This window comes from Hirundo rustica, chromosome 4 (assembly GCF_015227805.2).
Source record: "Hirundo rustica isolate bHirRus1 chromosome 4, bHirRus1.pri.v3, whole genome shotgun sequence".
Taxonomy (NCBI): Eukaryota; Metazoa; Chordata; class Aves; order Passeriformes; family Hirundinidae; genus Hirundo; species Hirundo rustica.
In genome coordinates, this window is record NC_053453.1 from 9,594,914 (window position 1) to 9,610,390 (window position 15,477).

Consider the following 15,477-nt stretch of genomic DNA (forward strand, 5'->3'; position numbering starts at 1 on the left):
GTCGGTGTCAGGTTTATATTCCTCTATTCAAATGTGTGCAAGTCTTCCCTTCTCCCAAATGAATATATATCCCAGCTTGAAATGAAAAATACATGATAATGAAAGAAATGATTACCCCAAAGCTATCTCCTACCTGTGAAACAGAGTTATGAAATAATAATGGCAAGACTGATAACTGTAGTTGCCATTGTCCTAAAAAAGATGAGACTGTTCCTAATATGCAGAGAATCCTACCTTGAAGGCAAATTTTCACCAATGAACAGTGCTTGAAGTCTCCCTATGGAGACTGAGTTTATGCCACATCAAAGATCAGAATTCAGCCCTAAAGCTGGTGATTCATCAGTTTAATGGAAGATTTTTTGCTTCAGGATATTTCCTACTGATCCCAAATGCATGAGTGATAACAATCACAGTGACTGCATTGTAATTGTTTATTGGTAAATAAAAGCAGCACCAAAAGCTGAACTTGTCAGAGGACATTTATTTGAAGCAGTGATTTTTAGCAAGCAATTTGTTGCTTGATTACAGGTCCCAATGTTGTAGAAGTGTTCTGATGTGTTGCTTTGGAATGTGTGGGTCACATTGAGACTTACTTTACTGTTGTATAAAACAAAACAAATGACTCAATCTGATGTTTTCATATGACTGATCGAAGGTGGAGGTAGGCTTTGAAAATTCCAGGTCAGATCAAGAATCCTGGAAAGGACCACTTACAATATTTTAATTTTTACAGGGTGTTCTCTGTGGTGGTGTGGGGTGTAGTGTAGGTGATGAAATGCAGGTCCTGTTCCTGCCCTGCCCCTGACTGCAAACAGGAGCGTTTCTGATGCAATCTGCCAAGGGCCAGATCACATTCCCTGGCCTTTCCACGCAGCCATTTTCAACATGTTCTGTCCCTTTTGTGTTTTGGAGAGTAGATTGGGAAAAAAACAGATTGAAGAAGACAATCATATCATATAATCATACCATATCATATCATATCATATCATATCATATAGCATAGCATAGCATAGCATAGCATCAGCAGAGCTGAAATCTTCCCAAACTTTTAGTGTTGGTCTGTAAAACAGTGTGTTAGAGGTATTCTTGCAGCTCTCATTATGGTGTGTATTGAAAATAAATTTTAATCAAGTGGGAAATCACTTTGTCCAGATCTAAAAAACTTTTGAACTCAAACTTCAGCTGACCTTTTGTCTAAGTATTGTAATTTGCTGACTTTTTAAGAACTCTTTCAAAATCTATAGATTGACCTGTATCTTCTTCCTCCTTGATTGTACTTTCTTTTTCTTTGTGGTTTTTTTTGTTTGTTTGTTTGTTTACTTTCTTCTGAAATTTGCTTTCTTCTTCTTTACTTCAGCAGATTATCTTTCTCAAAATTTCTCTTAGTTCCTATGAATGATATTCTTCTACATCATTGCACCATTCAGATTTCACCATACTAGCGTTTTTAAAAGTCATATAAATAGTTTTACACAGTGTTCTGACATTTTACTTAAATTATGGTACGATATTTACTCTTCAGGGAAAAGCTGTGATCCATAGGCCAGGGCATGGTTTAGTGTTACCTACAGCCTTTGTCTCCCTAGTTACAGCTGTCATTTAATTAATGAAAAGTTGCATTAAATTTATACAAACATGAGTTAGTGTGTGATGTTTATATAGCGTTTTAAGCCCCATTAGTGGGGGAAAAATAGTTTAGGAGGCCTTCTGGAGGTTGTGTAGTTCAACCTTCTTCTCAAAGCAGGTTTGTGCTGTTATTTATGTTGTTATTGACACGGAAGATGGTACAAATTAAGAAGAAGGAACAATAACAAATTAATATGCTGCAGGATGTGTAAAATTTAGACCTAGCCAGTGTGACTGAATATAAGAATGAAATGTTAAACAGGATCAGTTGATGGCTTAGCAAAGCATGGCAAAGACAACAGTATCAGATAAAAAAAATCAAATTAATTCAATGTTCACATTCAGTTGGTATTATAACTAATTCTCAATGAAGCATTAAGATGATTTAACAGGTTTTGTTCTCCAGGGATATGATCTTTAATCAGATGTGGGGATAGTAAAAGGTAGACAGGGTAATTTATTCCAATAAGAGAAGCACAGTGCCTAGTTTGAAATTTAATTGGGTGATGTATGAAAAATATAAATTCTCTAGAGTGCATTTTGATCTTGAAATTTAGATGACTAAGTATTTCATGGACTTTTGTCAACAATGGATATTTTTATTGTATTTTATTACATATGCTTGAGTACTCTCATGGGATGTGAAATATCAGTCAGTGAAGGAGGCCATGAAATTTAAATGATTTTTTTTGTTTGTTTGTTTAATAATTAACAGGGTTTTTCTGAACTCCTAGTGGCATTTCACTCAGTTAAAGGGACATTTGTGTTTCTTCTAATATGATCCTATATTCCCACTGTTGTCTAATGATGTGATCTTTTCCAGTCAAGCCACTGTTACAGTCAGTGCTGTTGTAGGTGGTTCTGTGCAACACCTGATGATTTAAGGGCAGGTAGAAAGATCACTCGCAGTGAACACCTTGGTCATAAACACCTGACGTTTCCCAGACCATCCCCCCCTGTAGAAGAGGGCCAGGGTGGGACGTTCAGATGGGATTAGACATCATGATTCCTGATCTCATGACCAGGTTATATAACCCAGGAGGGGTATGGAGATGTTGCCTGAACCTTCAGGAATGGAAGGGATGGAATTAGGGACCACTGAGGCTCGTCAGACATTTATGTGTCAATGGGGCCAGATGAGATGGATCTAAGTGTGCTGATGTCATTATGAGGCAGTTCTCCATCATCCCTGAAACACTGTGGGCATTGGAGAGGTTTTTGATGGCCTTGGGGTGGGGAAGTCACATTTATCTTTAGAAAGATAAATAAGTCTTAGATTTCTTATGTGCTTAAATATTTAAATGCACATTTCAATTTACCTGTCGTAGCTCAAGAGACAGTAGGGCAGAACAGAAAAGAATTATTTGCATACTGATATTATTACAGCAGACTCTGTGTAGATTTGCATTGAAGGTCACAAATAATCTGTAATAATTTAAAAAAGAAATTTTCAGTAATTCCTTTATTACTGTCTTTCAATCTTAAGGGGTTTTAGTTTGGTTTGGTTTGGTTTTTTGTTGTTTGTTTGTTTGTTTGTTTTAATTGAGGTTTGGGGGGGTGTTTGTTTGGGGTCTTTTTGCTTGCTTTTTTAAATCTTATTGGAAAATGATACTTTAAGAACATTTCTTTTTGTCAGAAACTAAGAAAATAATAGAAATACATAATTACTTGAATTATGGTATTTAAAGCACCCTCATAGACGTAATGTCAGCTTTTTTTTAAATAGAAGAGGACTTCCAGAAGCTTGGATTTCTATTTTGAAAATATTTCCAATTAGAGAAATTTGAAAAACCCAGACGTTTTCATCTGTTTCTCTAGAATATAATTCATTGAAATGCTACAATATTTTCACATGATCATAGAATTGTTTTGATTGGAAGGAACTTTTAAAGTTCTTCTACTCCAAGCCCATGCAATATGCAGGGACACCTTCAATTAGATCATGGTGCTCAGAGTCCAAACCAACCTGACCTTGGATGTTTCCAGAGATGGAGACATCCACCACTTCTCTGGGCAACCTGTCCCAGCGTTCCACCACCCTCATCTCGCAATACTTATTCCTTATATCTAGTCTGAATCTACCCTCTTTTAATTATGAACCATCACCCTTTGTCTTCTCTCAAGAGACCCTGCAAAAAAGCCTGTCCCATCTATACATTTGATCAATTAATTACATCAAGGAGTCATTTATTCATGAAAACAAAGTCATGATTCATTGAATTGTGTGAATAGGTCAAAATACAAATAAAAAGAAAACACAATTAAGTTTGAGATGTGTAATGATTTTGTGCATATCTAAGAGTTCTTGTCAGAAGCTGTGAACCATAAAGGTCAGATAAATGAGTGCATAACCTCCCCACATGGCTTTGCACCACTCATAAAATATCATACAGTCCTGTATAACGTAGACAGGGACAAGCCTGCGAGTTGCTGTATAGAAATTATCATAGAAAAAAGATATCTGCATTACAAAAATAGCCTAAGAGGAGAAAAAATGCTTTTAAATTATTTTGACTCTGTATTTGATACATACTGGCATTACTCAATTGGCAGAACACTGGAAATAAAATGATTTCTGTAAGAGAATTTATCTTTTTTTAAATATCAATTTTCTTTTTAAATATCAAAACCAGAGTTCCATTTGTTTTTTCATTGACTTACTGTAACCAATTGAGATGTTAGAAGCATATGGAAACGTTAAAAAACACTGAAAGCAACTCTTATTTGTATTAAATATAATGGCCCTTGAGAATGACACACTGACAGATGCAAATAGAAATTATTTCCTTACTAAATTCCCTTCTAGTTCCCTTTCTGAAGCTACCCAGACCCTACTTACATTTGAAACAATAAATATATTTTCTTACATTTATATATGTGGATATGCCTATGTATACATTCTTACATTTAAGACCTCCTTGCTGTATAACAGAAAAATATTTTGGTTCTGCGCTAACTGTCCTCTTGTTTTATTTGTAAATCTTTTAATTGTTTTGTCCCTAAGAGTAGACAGAAGGATGTCATTTAAAATCATCATGTTGCAAAGTGAAGACGACAGTCCCCCACTGACACAGAATAAAAACAAAACAAACTCTTCACAGTTCTGTCACAACCACCTGAATGCACTCGGCTGTCTTCCTGCGGCTGGAAAATCACAACTAGTGAAAAGGAAATAAAAAATGTTATCAGAAGGCAATGCACTCATTATATTATCTAAAATTCAGTGAAAGGCTGTGGCTATTAGAAATGCATTTTAGCTGCTCTTCAAAATTACTCCTAATCCTTAGAGGAGCTGTCCCCAGCCTTTGCTTGCTGCAGGCATTTGCTGAGATGTGTGCTTCAAGCAACGTCCCATTTTTCTCTCTCTGTTAGGTCTAACTTTTTAATGGGGCCACAAGCGTTTTCGGAGGGGCTGTGTATGTAGTTCTACTGGATTATTTTCCTCAGGGAGGAAAAACCCCAGGAAAACAGCAAAAATAACTGAAATAGAAAAAGAAAGAAAGAATACAGAACTGAGCATAGGAGAAATTCTGTGCTTATTTTGTATGTTACAGTTTCATTGGTACAGAGTAGATCTAGGAGGAAATTAAAAGAAGTGAGCCTCAATTCTTCAAGAATTTACATTTAGACATTTTAGCAGATATTCAGAAATAAAAACCAGGCTGAAACCTAGAGATGAAAATATAAAACATTCGGAATTTGGCAAGGCAAGACAGGAAGGAATCAGAGAAGAAGAATTTTGATGTCCCTAAAACCACAGCAATTATAATTCTATCTCTACCTTCATTCTCTAAAATGAGAGATGTGCTGGTAGGGACAGTGTGGTTTTGTGCAGAACACAGTGCCTGGATATGTAGGAAAATACTGGCAACCAATTCCTGTCTGTTTTACATAAATCTGAAAGCAGGCAGGTGTTGTTTCTGGTTGGATATCAGCTCAGGAGCTGAATGAAATCTGCTTTAATTTTTTCATCATGATGCTAAACCTGTTAAGATGCTTTGAGCAACTTCTACATTGTTTCTGAAAAGAATCTGTTTTCGGAAAACAACTGAAGGTTGATTCAATTGGTGGCTGGGTTTTTTTGTGTTTCATGAATGACTAAAAAAAAATAACATCAGCTTTCTGGTTGTGAGTTTTCAATATCTGCAAAAATGATTTTTATACTAATGGAAAAGCCTTCTCATTTCCACAATAAGCAATATTTTTCAACTAAACAAAAATTAATAGAGATAGAAAATCCGTTCATCTTCTTACAGCTGTGATGATGGAAAGTAACTGAATGTTGTGGAAAAGACTCAAGATGAGTTTGGTTGCAGCAAAATGGGCAGCTAGACTATGTCACAATTTCTTAAAAAGATCTGCATCAATTTTATTTTAATGGATGTTTTCTTTTCTAGACACATCTTTCAGCAATACTTGTTGGCATAAAGGTTCCAGTTAACTCATGTAAATACATTAATTTATGTTCAGAAAGCCCTCTAGAGAGAAGTTGCATTATTTCTGCTGTGTATTTGGCTTATAAAAAAGGTGCAGAAGGTACCCTCCAGTTTATTGGAGATCATGCCAAAAGTCATTTAGAAATAAACACAAAGAATAGCTGCAAAAATCTCATTTCTTAAGTTTTAGATGTTATATCAATTTCCTTTTATCCTGATGGTGAACAGTAAACGCATGAAAAAAGCCCAATTTTATTTATAAAACAAAAACAAACAAACAAACAAAACAACTAAACCAAAACCAAACAAAAAATCACCTTAAAATATCACAAATGTGAACTGAAAAGAGAAATTAATTTTGTCTGCCTCTCAAGGGAGGAAGAAATTGGTCTGGAAATTCATTGCAGCAAAATGAGTGAGTTATTTCGCTGACTGTCAGTGGTAGGTAACAATGTAATGCAATAAGTGAAGGCCAGGTTTGAATAGATAGAAAATTAAGCTTCTGCCACTATCTCCTGTGGGATTTTTCTGTGCCAGTATTGATTGTATTTCAGCTCCTGGAGTTGGATTTTAATTATATTCATACTCTGGATCACTTTCTGTCAAAATATGTGTTTTGCTACTTTTCTGAAAACAAAGTTTACCTGGGTATAAAACTGTACCAACTGACACAACAATCTGTCAGGCTTTTCATAGAAATGTCAGATTAAAATAATTAATAACGTTGAGATTTTCCCTTTTAATCATTCCTTTTTTTTTTTTTTTTTTTTTTTATTTAAGCTATTTGAAATTTAAAAATTTTCAAATTGAAACTAAATAGATTTATTTCATGTAGAAGGATCCACTATTCTATAAATTTGGATGTGTAAGGCCTTGTACATCATTCGTTGGTCTTGCTGCTCAGGAGGAAGTGACCCAAGTGAGTTCAGCACTAATTTGCCAGTAATGGTTCTGATACCTGTTTTGTACAGAACCAGTTCAGACACCTTTATATATACAGGAAAAAAATTGCTCCTGTGTGAGGCTAACTTAAATTTTTATAGGATTTTGTAATTTGTTGGTTTTTGGGCACATTGATATGTTGTTTCAGTATCACAAAATACTCCCATGAAGGTCAACAAAAGCAGTGTGAAAGCATCTATATTACTTTATGGAGTTTTAGATCCACTGCCCTGCATTAATGAAGTTGAAAAGAGTTTTTAGATTAAGAGTTTTTAGATTTAGAGTTAGATTTAGATTTTTTGCTTGGTTATCATGGAATATTGGTAGGAATAACAACAGACTCAGTCACAGTCTTTTTCAGGGGGACCTGTGTGTGCGTGCTATTAGAAATGTGGGAAGTAGGGTTTGTTTTTTTAATTTTAAATTTTAAGGCTTCAAGTCTTAACTAATTAAATGTTTTCAATTTCAACAAAGATTTTGGCAGTAGACATTAAGCTTCTTTCATAGCATATGAGTGACTGGAAAGACTGAAAGGTTATATTTATTAATTGGAATAAAACTGAAATATCAAGCAGAAGAAACATGATCATTTTATGTTGTGATACTTGAGGAATTTCAACCAAATTTTAAATATATTGTAATACAAAAAATTCTGTGCAAGACCTGCAAGGGTGGACTGTATGTGATTTTGGGGATTTTTTTTTTGTAGGGCCAGAAGTTGTACTTTGATGAACTTTGACTAGTCAGTCCCTTCCTACTTGGGATATTCTTTGATTCTATGTTCACATCCTTTCTCTTTTACCATATCCATTCCCTCCCAAATATTTCTTGTGTGGTTATGTGGCCTGTTGATCCCCGATTCTTTTCTGAAGTGTACTGTGAAAACCTTGAGGGTTTGGAGTTGCTACTAATTTTTAGAAATAAGAGTGTTAGAATGTTTTTTTCAAGCAAATGACTTTGCAACAGAAGGGAGATTCTTGCCACATGAATGATTGATGTTGAGATTGCATTTGCATAATTAGACAAAGTCATTACTTTGAACAACATGAAATTAAAAGATAACTTGTGAAAAGAACTCCAGAATTTGCGTAATGTTTTGCATTCCCATTCTGGGGCATGAAAAATATGTGGGATAATACAGAGGCAAAAAAAACCCCAAAACAAACAAACAAACAAACAAACAACAACAACAACAACAAAAAAAACCAACCCCAAAACCCCCAAAACCCAACAAACAAACAAACAAAAAAACCCCAAGCAAACAACACAACAAAAACTTTCGAAAAACTGAACCAAATTACATTGTCTGAATCTGTCATAATGCTGGGCCATGTCAAATCATACAGTGCAGAAACTGTTACTGATCCTGGCTTTAGTCTGCACCCTTCAAAGTTACAATGGTTGCGAGCCTTGTCTGGCTGCCGGTTGCCCACAAATTTGTCTGTCACATTCTCCTGAATCACCACCTCCTCCAGCCATGGAGGGGTGAGAAAATAAGGCCATAAAAGACTCATGGATTGAGATAAAGACAGTTTAATAAAGAAAAGTCCAAACATTGAAGTAATGTAAATAAAAAAGATTTATTTTTCCCACCAGCAGGCAATGTCCAAACACTTCCTGGAAGGTAGGATCTAAGGACACACAGCAGTTGATCCACAAATACTCCACCTTAATGCTGAGTGTCACCTCTATCCTCATTTCTCTGAGCCTGTAATACTGATCAGAACATCATTAGAAAGGAATATATCTCTTTGATCATCTTGAGTCAGCTGTGCTGGCTAAGTCTCCTCCCAAACTCTTGCCCATTCCCAAAATGGAGTTAAATGCTAAGTAACAAATTGAACTCCTCAGCAGAAGATGTAGTAGCTGTGCTGCATAAAAACAATCAAAGAGTACCCACCCTCTTTTCATCCTTAAGTTTAGTAGACTTGTGAGATTCATCTCACCTAATCCTAAGCAGCCGTATTGCTGACTTCTACATCTAGGTGATTTGCACTAGAGCTACTTCTACAATCAATCAAAAGTAGAAGGCATTTCCAAAGCATGATTCATGTCATGGGAAAATAGGTGTCTAATTAGGATAAGATGAATTGCACTCCAAACATGCCCATTTCTCTTCATTCGCTATGAAGGCAGCCTGCAGTGAAGAGCACAACACTGCTGGGTTGTCGAAATTGGTGGTTGTCACTGGTTAGATGAGTTCTGCACTTTGTGTTCCCAAAGGAAACCATTTCTTTAAAACCCACCCAGGACTGCTGCTTACTTCAGGCAGCATTTGAACCTTTACTCAGAATGGCATTGTTCTGTAACCTTGAGATGAATCAGATGAGAAAACAGGCAGTTTCATTACATGACATTGTGGATAAGCCAAAATTTATCTGTCTATACTTTGATAGAGGATAATAAAGAGAATGCCTCAGCACACACGTCTGACTGACCATCAGGTGCTTCACTGTCAGCATTATTTATCAAACACAGCACGTTTTCAAAACCTGATGACTCTACAGTATTAAAAATATCCTTATAATTGGCTCCAAAATCTGGCCTGAGTAACCATTCAGTATCATAGCTGCTATATTATTGCTTTAAGAGCAGTGGATCCATGGCATGGGGCCTCCTGTTCCAGCTGCAGCTGAGACAGGCGAAGACACTCCCACCTCCTCTTTGGCCTTCACTACCTCCTTGGTTCCACACTTCATGCAGTTTTTGAAGCTGAGTTAGAAAAATTCTCTGCTTTTCAAAATGTTTAAGGACTAGTACAAATTGACTGAGTGGATTGGAAGGAATAAAGAAAAGTGCATCAGGGTGCAGACAGGTGAGAGAGGAGGGAACCCAAGGCAGACAAGTTGTGGTGAACACCTGAGTGTTTGGGGACCTTTCCCCTTGGACAGATATAGCCAGCACATGGGATTTCACAGAGACATGGTTAAAAGAAATCAATGAGCAAACCCTGATTCAATCAGAAATTCTGAGGTGGCTTAATTTCCTTGCTTTCTCTGGATGAACACTGCAGTTTCTGAAAAATCTGTTTATCCAATGTATATGGGCGGTATAATTTTTAGATTTGTGATTTGCAATGTAATCTGCAGAAGAAAAAAAAAGTAATATTTAAGATTTGGTGTAAATTATTACATGTAATAAAAGGTAATTAATTTGCTTTGTGTTATGGGTGTAAAAATTCCATTCAGTTATGAAATTTAAGTGGGTAAGGGGTTAGGCTCTTTTAATTTGCAGGTCTTAATTTCACTGAATCACACTGGGTAAATCAAAATTGAAAGCAAGTTATACACAAATATTCATTGACCTGGAGAAACTATTTGTGTTTATACACAAATGCAAAATGTTAACAATGAAAGAAAAGCTATTTTTTATTTTTAATGTAACAAGAGAAAATGTGAGTGGGATTGTTTTTAGCACGCTTTTTAATGTTTTGCCCTTTATTTTTTTTTTTTTTTTTTTTTTTTTAAGCCTGAAAAGAATGAAACTGAATCTGGCAGCCAGAGAATCAGACCAGTATTTGAAGACGATCCTGTTTTCCGACGGCAAACATCTTACCAACATGCAGCAGTCCACATACCAACAGATATTTATGAAGGCTGTAAGTATTAGCATGTGAACAGAGTAATTTTATGTTTTAACACTTAAGCTCATTATTTGTGTCCCATTATTAAAATGCTTGTCTCCATTCAAGTTTTCTGTTATTGTCACTTTTACTTCTTTCAGTGCAACTTCAGAGATGTGACATCTTAGGGGTATGATTCATTTTGTGAATTGGAAGGTGTCACAGGTCCATTGGGATTGGATCTGAGTTTCACAGATGTAACTGGAGGTGAAACAAAACTCTTGCATATTCTGATTTTCTTATCTATTCTTTCTCCATGCTGTTCACATTTAATACAAACAATTCTTGACAGCTCTTCTTTACACACAGTTTGGCCTCAGGCAGAGATGAGTTCTGAAAACATTTTTAAGTATCTCATAAGCTGGTACAGTTTAGGGAAATAATATGCTGTGTGAGCTGGTAGCACTTCCAGTGCATTTCTAGAATTGCAGTAACAGACTGACAGAGAATTTACATAGTCTTTCCAAATATGCAAATAATAATATATATATATGCATATACTGATGAGGATTCTTTAATTGTATTTCAAAATGAAGTATTTATTTTTCAAGATGGAAATAAGTCCCCGTGCTCATCAGCAAGCAAAAGTCTTTATACAATAAGAAGACATTTCAGCATTCAAAGGGGCTGAATATTTTTTAAAAGGTGGGAAGAAAAATTAAATAGGATTTGTATTTTTAAGTTTTGATTTTTTTAATTTAAGGTCCGAATTTCAAGTATCCAATCTTTTTCCTCTTTTAAAGTCTCATCAAGAGGAAAGAGACCCTAGTGTGACCTGAGCTTTTTAAAATTCATAGCCACAGTTGAGTGCAGCTTCCATAAATGGCACAGGGATGAAAATGGAAATGTCACTACGATGGAGGAAAGAATCATAGTAGCTCGTATTCTTATATGGTGAGCTTGACTGACAGATCTAAAGGATTATTCTAGGATTTTGGCTTTCATAAGTGCTAAAGTGCACCTTAATTGCAGGATTACAGAGAAGTGACAGGCCTTTTTTTTTTAAGGGAATTGATACTTCACTGTTAAAATGCTGAAAAAAATTGTCTCCAAATATTAGGATATTTGTAAATGCTGTGTGAACTTTGGCATAAGACTGTCATCATAACAGTACATAAAAAGTTTTGTAGTTGTGTTGAATTTAACATTTTAAATGGAATTCCTGAGGACATATATCCCTTAAAAATGTATACTATGTAATGTTACTGTACCGTCCATAAACCTGAAAAGGAAGACAGACTGGGATTTCCATAGGAAAGGTACAACTTTAGTATTTAATAAAATGATAATAACAGAAAGAAATGTACATTTCTGGACAGAGGTAATTTCATGTGCAACATATATGGCTTGTGATTCTTTGGGTATGGTTTTTATATTAATTACCAGAGAAGTGGAAGCCTAGAAAAATACAAGGAAGCCTGTAATTCTGTGTCAGAAGAATCATGTTGTTATGTGTTTGGGTAACTTTTCATTACAGATGGAATTTTCTGAGATAACAGCAGCTTGAGAATACTTAAAAGTGACAGATTTTATATCAATAAACACAAAATGTTCAAGGGGTTCTATTTTATAGTTACAAAGTTCATGTGTGTCATCTGAAACACAAGTGAGCAATTGTGAGGTAGCCGTTCACCAACAGATTTCCAAAAGTAGAATTTAGTGTTGTTCTTTTCACATTATGATCTACAAGCGATTTTTATAACCTTAGAAAGACTGATAATGTACCTTGAACACCGTTGTCATTTTTCTGCCTGTTCACAGGAGCTCACCTGTCATTTCTTGGTAGAGGTTTCAGTGTCCACTGTAGCAGGGAGCAGCTGTACTTTTGAAAAGAGTATCTGTAATTCCTTATCTAAATCGCAAACTGCTTGGAAGCATTTGCAGCACAGGTATTACAATGAATCCTGAGAAACAGTGGATGAGACACAGTTCACAAGTTTTACGGCTTGGAAGCCAATTTTTATGACTGAATTATGCCTTGGTGAGCAGATTTCATTTTTTTCTCCTGTAGTGTATGTGCTTTGCAGGACGCCAAGAGAAACAAAAAATTGCTCTTTGGATCTCCCAGAACAGTTTTCAATGACTAGATATTTGACTTGCCTATTCCACCTTGAGATTGGTTTTCTCTTCTCTTGCCTCTTACAGCAGCAGGTTGTTGTCTCTAGGGGACAGGGACAATTACTGTTTGAGCCACATGTGATCTGGATTTTCACTTGGGCCTGTCAATCACACTTTTTCATGTTAGTTAATTATTTTCTGTACGAAACTGGGAATTTGACTCTTAACCATAGAATCATATAATCACTAGAGTTGGAATAGATCTTTAAGAGAATCAATATGCTGTCCATTAAAATATTTTCTATCTATGTTTCATTTCTGTTGTAGTTATTACTTGTGATTAATTTATGATTTTTAAAATTGAATCAAATAATGAATTTCTGTCCATTTAGATTTTTTTAAAGTGGGAAACTGTTTTGTCTAGTAATTCTGTAATGGTACACAACCGACTAAAAGTTAAAATCTATGGTGGTTTATAAAATAATATCCTGCTTATATAGAGAGTGATTTGCTTTGTTTGAAATACAGTGATGAGCTTCTTGTGAAGTAGTTCCTTGAATTTCATCATAAAAATACATGATACGTCATTACAAAATATCCATTTACTACATCTAGTCTCTTACTTTGTGAGTTATTTGATTGTAATAAAAAATATTATGAAAGTTTTTCCTTTTTCTATTTTTTTTCTTTCTCTGGAACTTGTGTCAAAACCTGTGCAGAGACAGAAAAAAGTCTAAGGAGTTAATTTACTTTCCTGTTTCTGAGGATTGAAAGAGGGGGCAATCCCAATAAAATAGAACCAAATCAGGCTTTTAATTCAGTATTTTTCAATAGGCCCATTTAGGTTTTGAAATAAAATCAATCTTCATCTGAAAACAGAACAGACCCTCAGGTCCTCCCTCGACCACATGCACTGGGAATTAGTCATGCATCTCCTATTAGTAACAGCTGAAGTCTTGTTTCTAAATCCTCATTAAAACTGTACCCTGCTTATCCCTAAGCAGAATATAGGAACTGCAGGCCAGAAGTGAGAGGGAATGCCTGGCACAAGGAAAGTTAGGTTAATCTTCCTGGTGGATAGCACCACATGCCCTCGCTGTCTGAGATCCACTCTCCCCATCTGCTGCAGTGATTCCTCCAGGCGTGTGTCTGTCCTGGTGCTATGGCTTGAGGTGAGGTGTTAGGCAAGGCACACAAACCAGGTTTGCATTTTTCTGTGTGATTATTTGTACTTTACTCCCTTTAAATCACAAATCACAAATACATGCTTCCACTTGATCAGCATGGAAGAGCTGATTGAAATGTCAGGTTGAAAGTAATGTGTCATGAACATGACAACATTACTTTGGATATATATGGACAGCAACTAGCAAGAAAAAAAGGGCTTCCTTGCTCCAAAGCCATCAAACCAGGCATAAATGTTGAATTATGAGTAATTGATGGCTCATATACCATAGTACTAGTAAAACATAAATACTGTTGCTTCGTACACTCCTTTTTTGGTAGTCAGGATTTTTCTGTTCTTCCAAGTCTTGTGTTTATTGTATGTTATTTGATAGCAGGTTTGGCAGGGGACATAAATTTTGCCTTTCTGCAAAGGTGCATCACATATGTAAACAATCAGTTGTTGATTAAGTATTTTGACATTCTAGTACTCCAGTATATACCTCAAGGGCAATAAAAATTTTAAAAATAACTCCAAAAAAGTTGAGTTAGATGCTACAGTGATTTTTATCTTGACCAGAATATTTTTTCCTTGATGAATTTTTAAAATTTCTACAGTTTTTGCTTATCTTGTGTATCTCAGGCTGCGAGCTTGAAAAGAAAAAAATACCCTTTGGGAACAGCAGTCTACTGGAAGGGGTTCCAGCTCATGGCAGGGATGTTGGAACTAGTTGACCTTTGCAACTCAGTCCATTCTACGATTCTTTGAATAACAACCTTGGAAATATTAGGAAATGAAATCATGAGAGTGACAATATTCCCCTTACAAAAAAACCACCAAAACCAATTCAGATAAACTAGGAAAAGTGTGTTATCATTAATTCTGAGTCCATTCTATGATTCTTTGAATAACAACCTAGGAAATACTTGGAAATGAAACCATGAGAGTGACAATATTCCCCTTCCAAAAAAAAACCACCAAAACCAATTCAAATAAACTAGAAAAAAGTGTGTTATCATTAATTCATTGAAGGTCTTATGTGTGGATAATAAATAAGATTTATTAAGGAATTCAGATACTGATAAATTGTTAATGTAAATATTCTGGCGCACTACATCCTCATTCCTTAAACATCTAAAGACAATAAAACGTTTGTGTGCTTTGTTTTGGTGGTTTTTGGTTTTTGTTTTTTTTTTCCTATTTGGTTTAAATAACAGTTACAGACAGGCAAGACAGTTTTATTACTTTAATTAGTTCAGTATCTTTCAAGATTAGTGCTCTTGATATATTTTTCTCCTGGTTTATTGTAAGGGATAAATGAATAGTTCAGGCTTACTACATCAGAGACTGAAAAATGATGGCTTCAAGTCTTTGATTTCGTGTGTGTTCACACCTTTAAATTTGGAAATAGATATTATGTATTTCTCATGCAGATGGCGTGTGATATTACTGTAACTTCTGACCTTTTTTTTTTTTTTTTTGTATTCTCCATTTTTTAAATCATCGATTTAATTGTGATAACATGCAATGAGGGAAGTAGACCTTTAAATGAATCTCAGTGTCAGCCTGTTTTAAATACCAAAGACTATGGCTTGGGGTAAAGATAATGCAAATGTTAGTTGTTGCTA

At 35.3% G+C, this 15,477-nt stretch overlaps 1 protein-coding gene across 6 annotated transcripts in view; it reads left to right on the forward strand.

Moving 5' to 3' along the window:
* Positions 1–15,477, forward strand: part of CACNA2D1 (calcium voltage-gated channel auxiliary subunit alpha2delta 1) — a 368,498-nt gene that overhangs the window by 202,266 nt on the left and 150,755 nt on the right. For all 6 annotated transcript variants that reach the window (XM_058420484.1, XM_058420485.1, XM_040063345.2 and 3 more), the window contains exon 6: positions 10,473–10,602. In XM_058420484.1, coding sequence (XP_058276467.1) covers positions 10,473–10,602 — 130 coding nt within the window. The remainder of the gene's footprint in view (positions 1–10,472; positions 10,603–15,477) is intronic.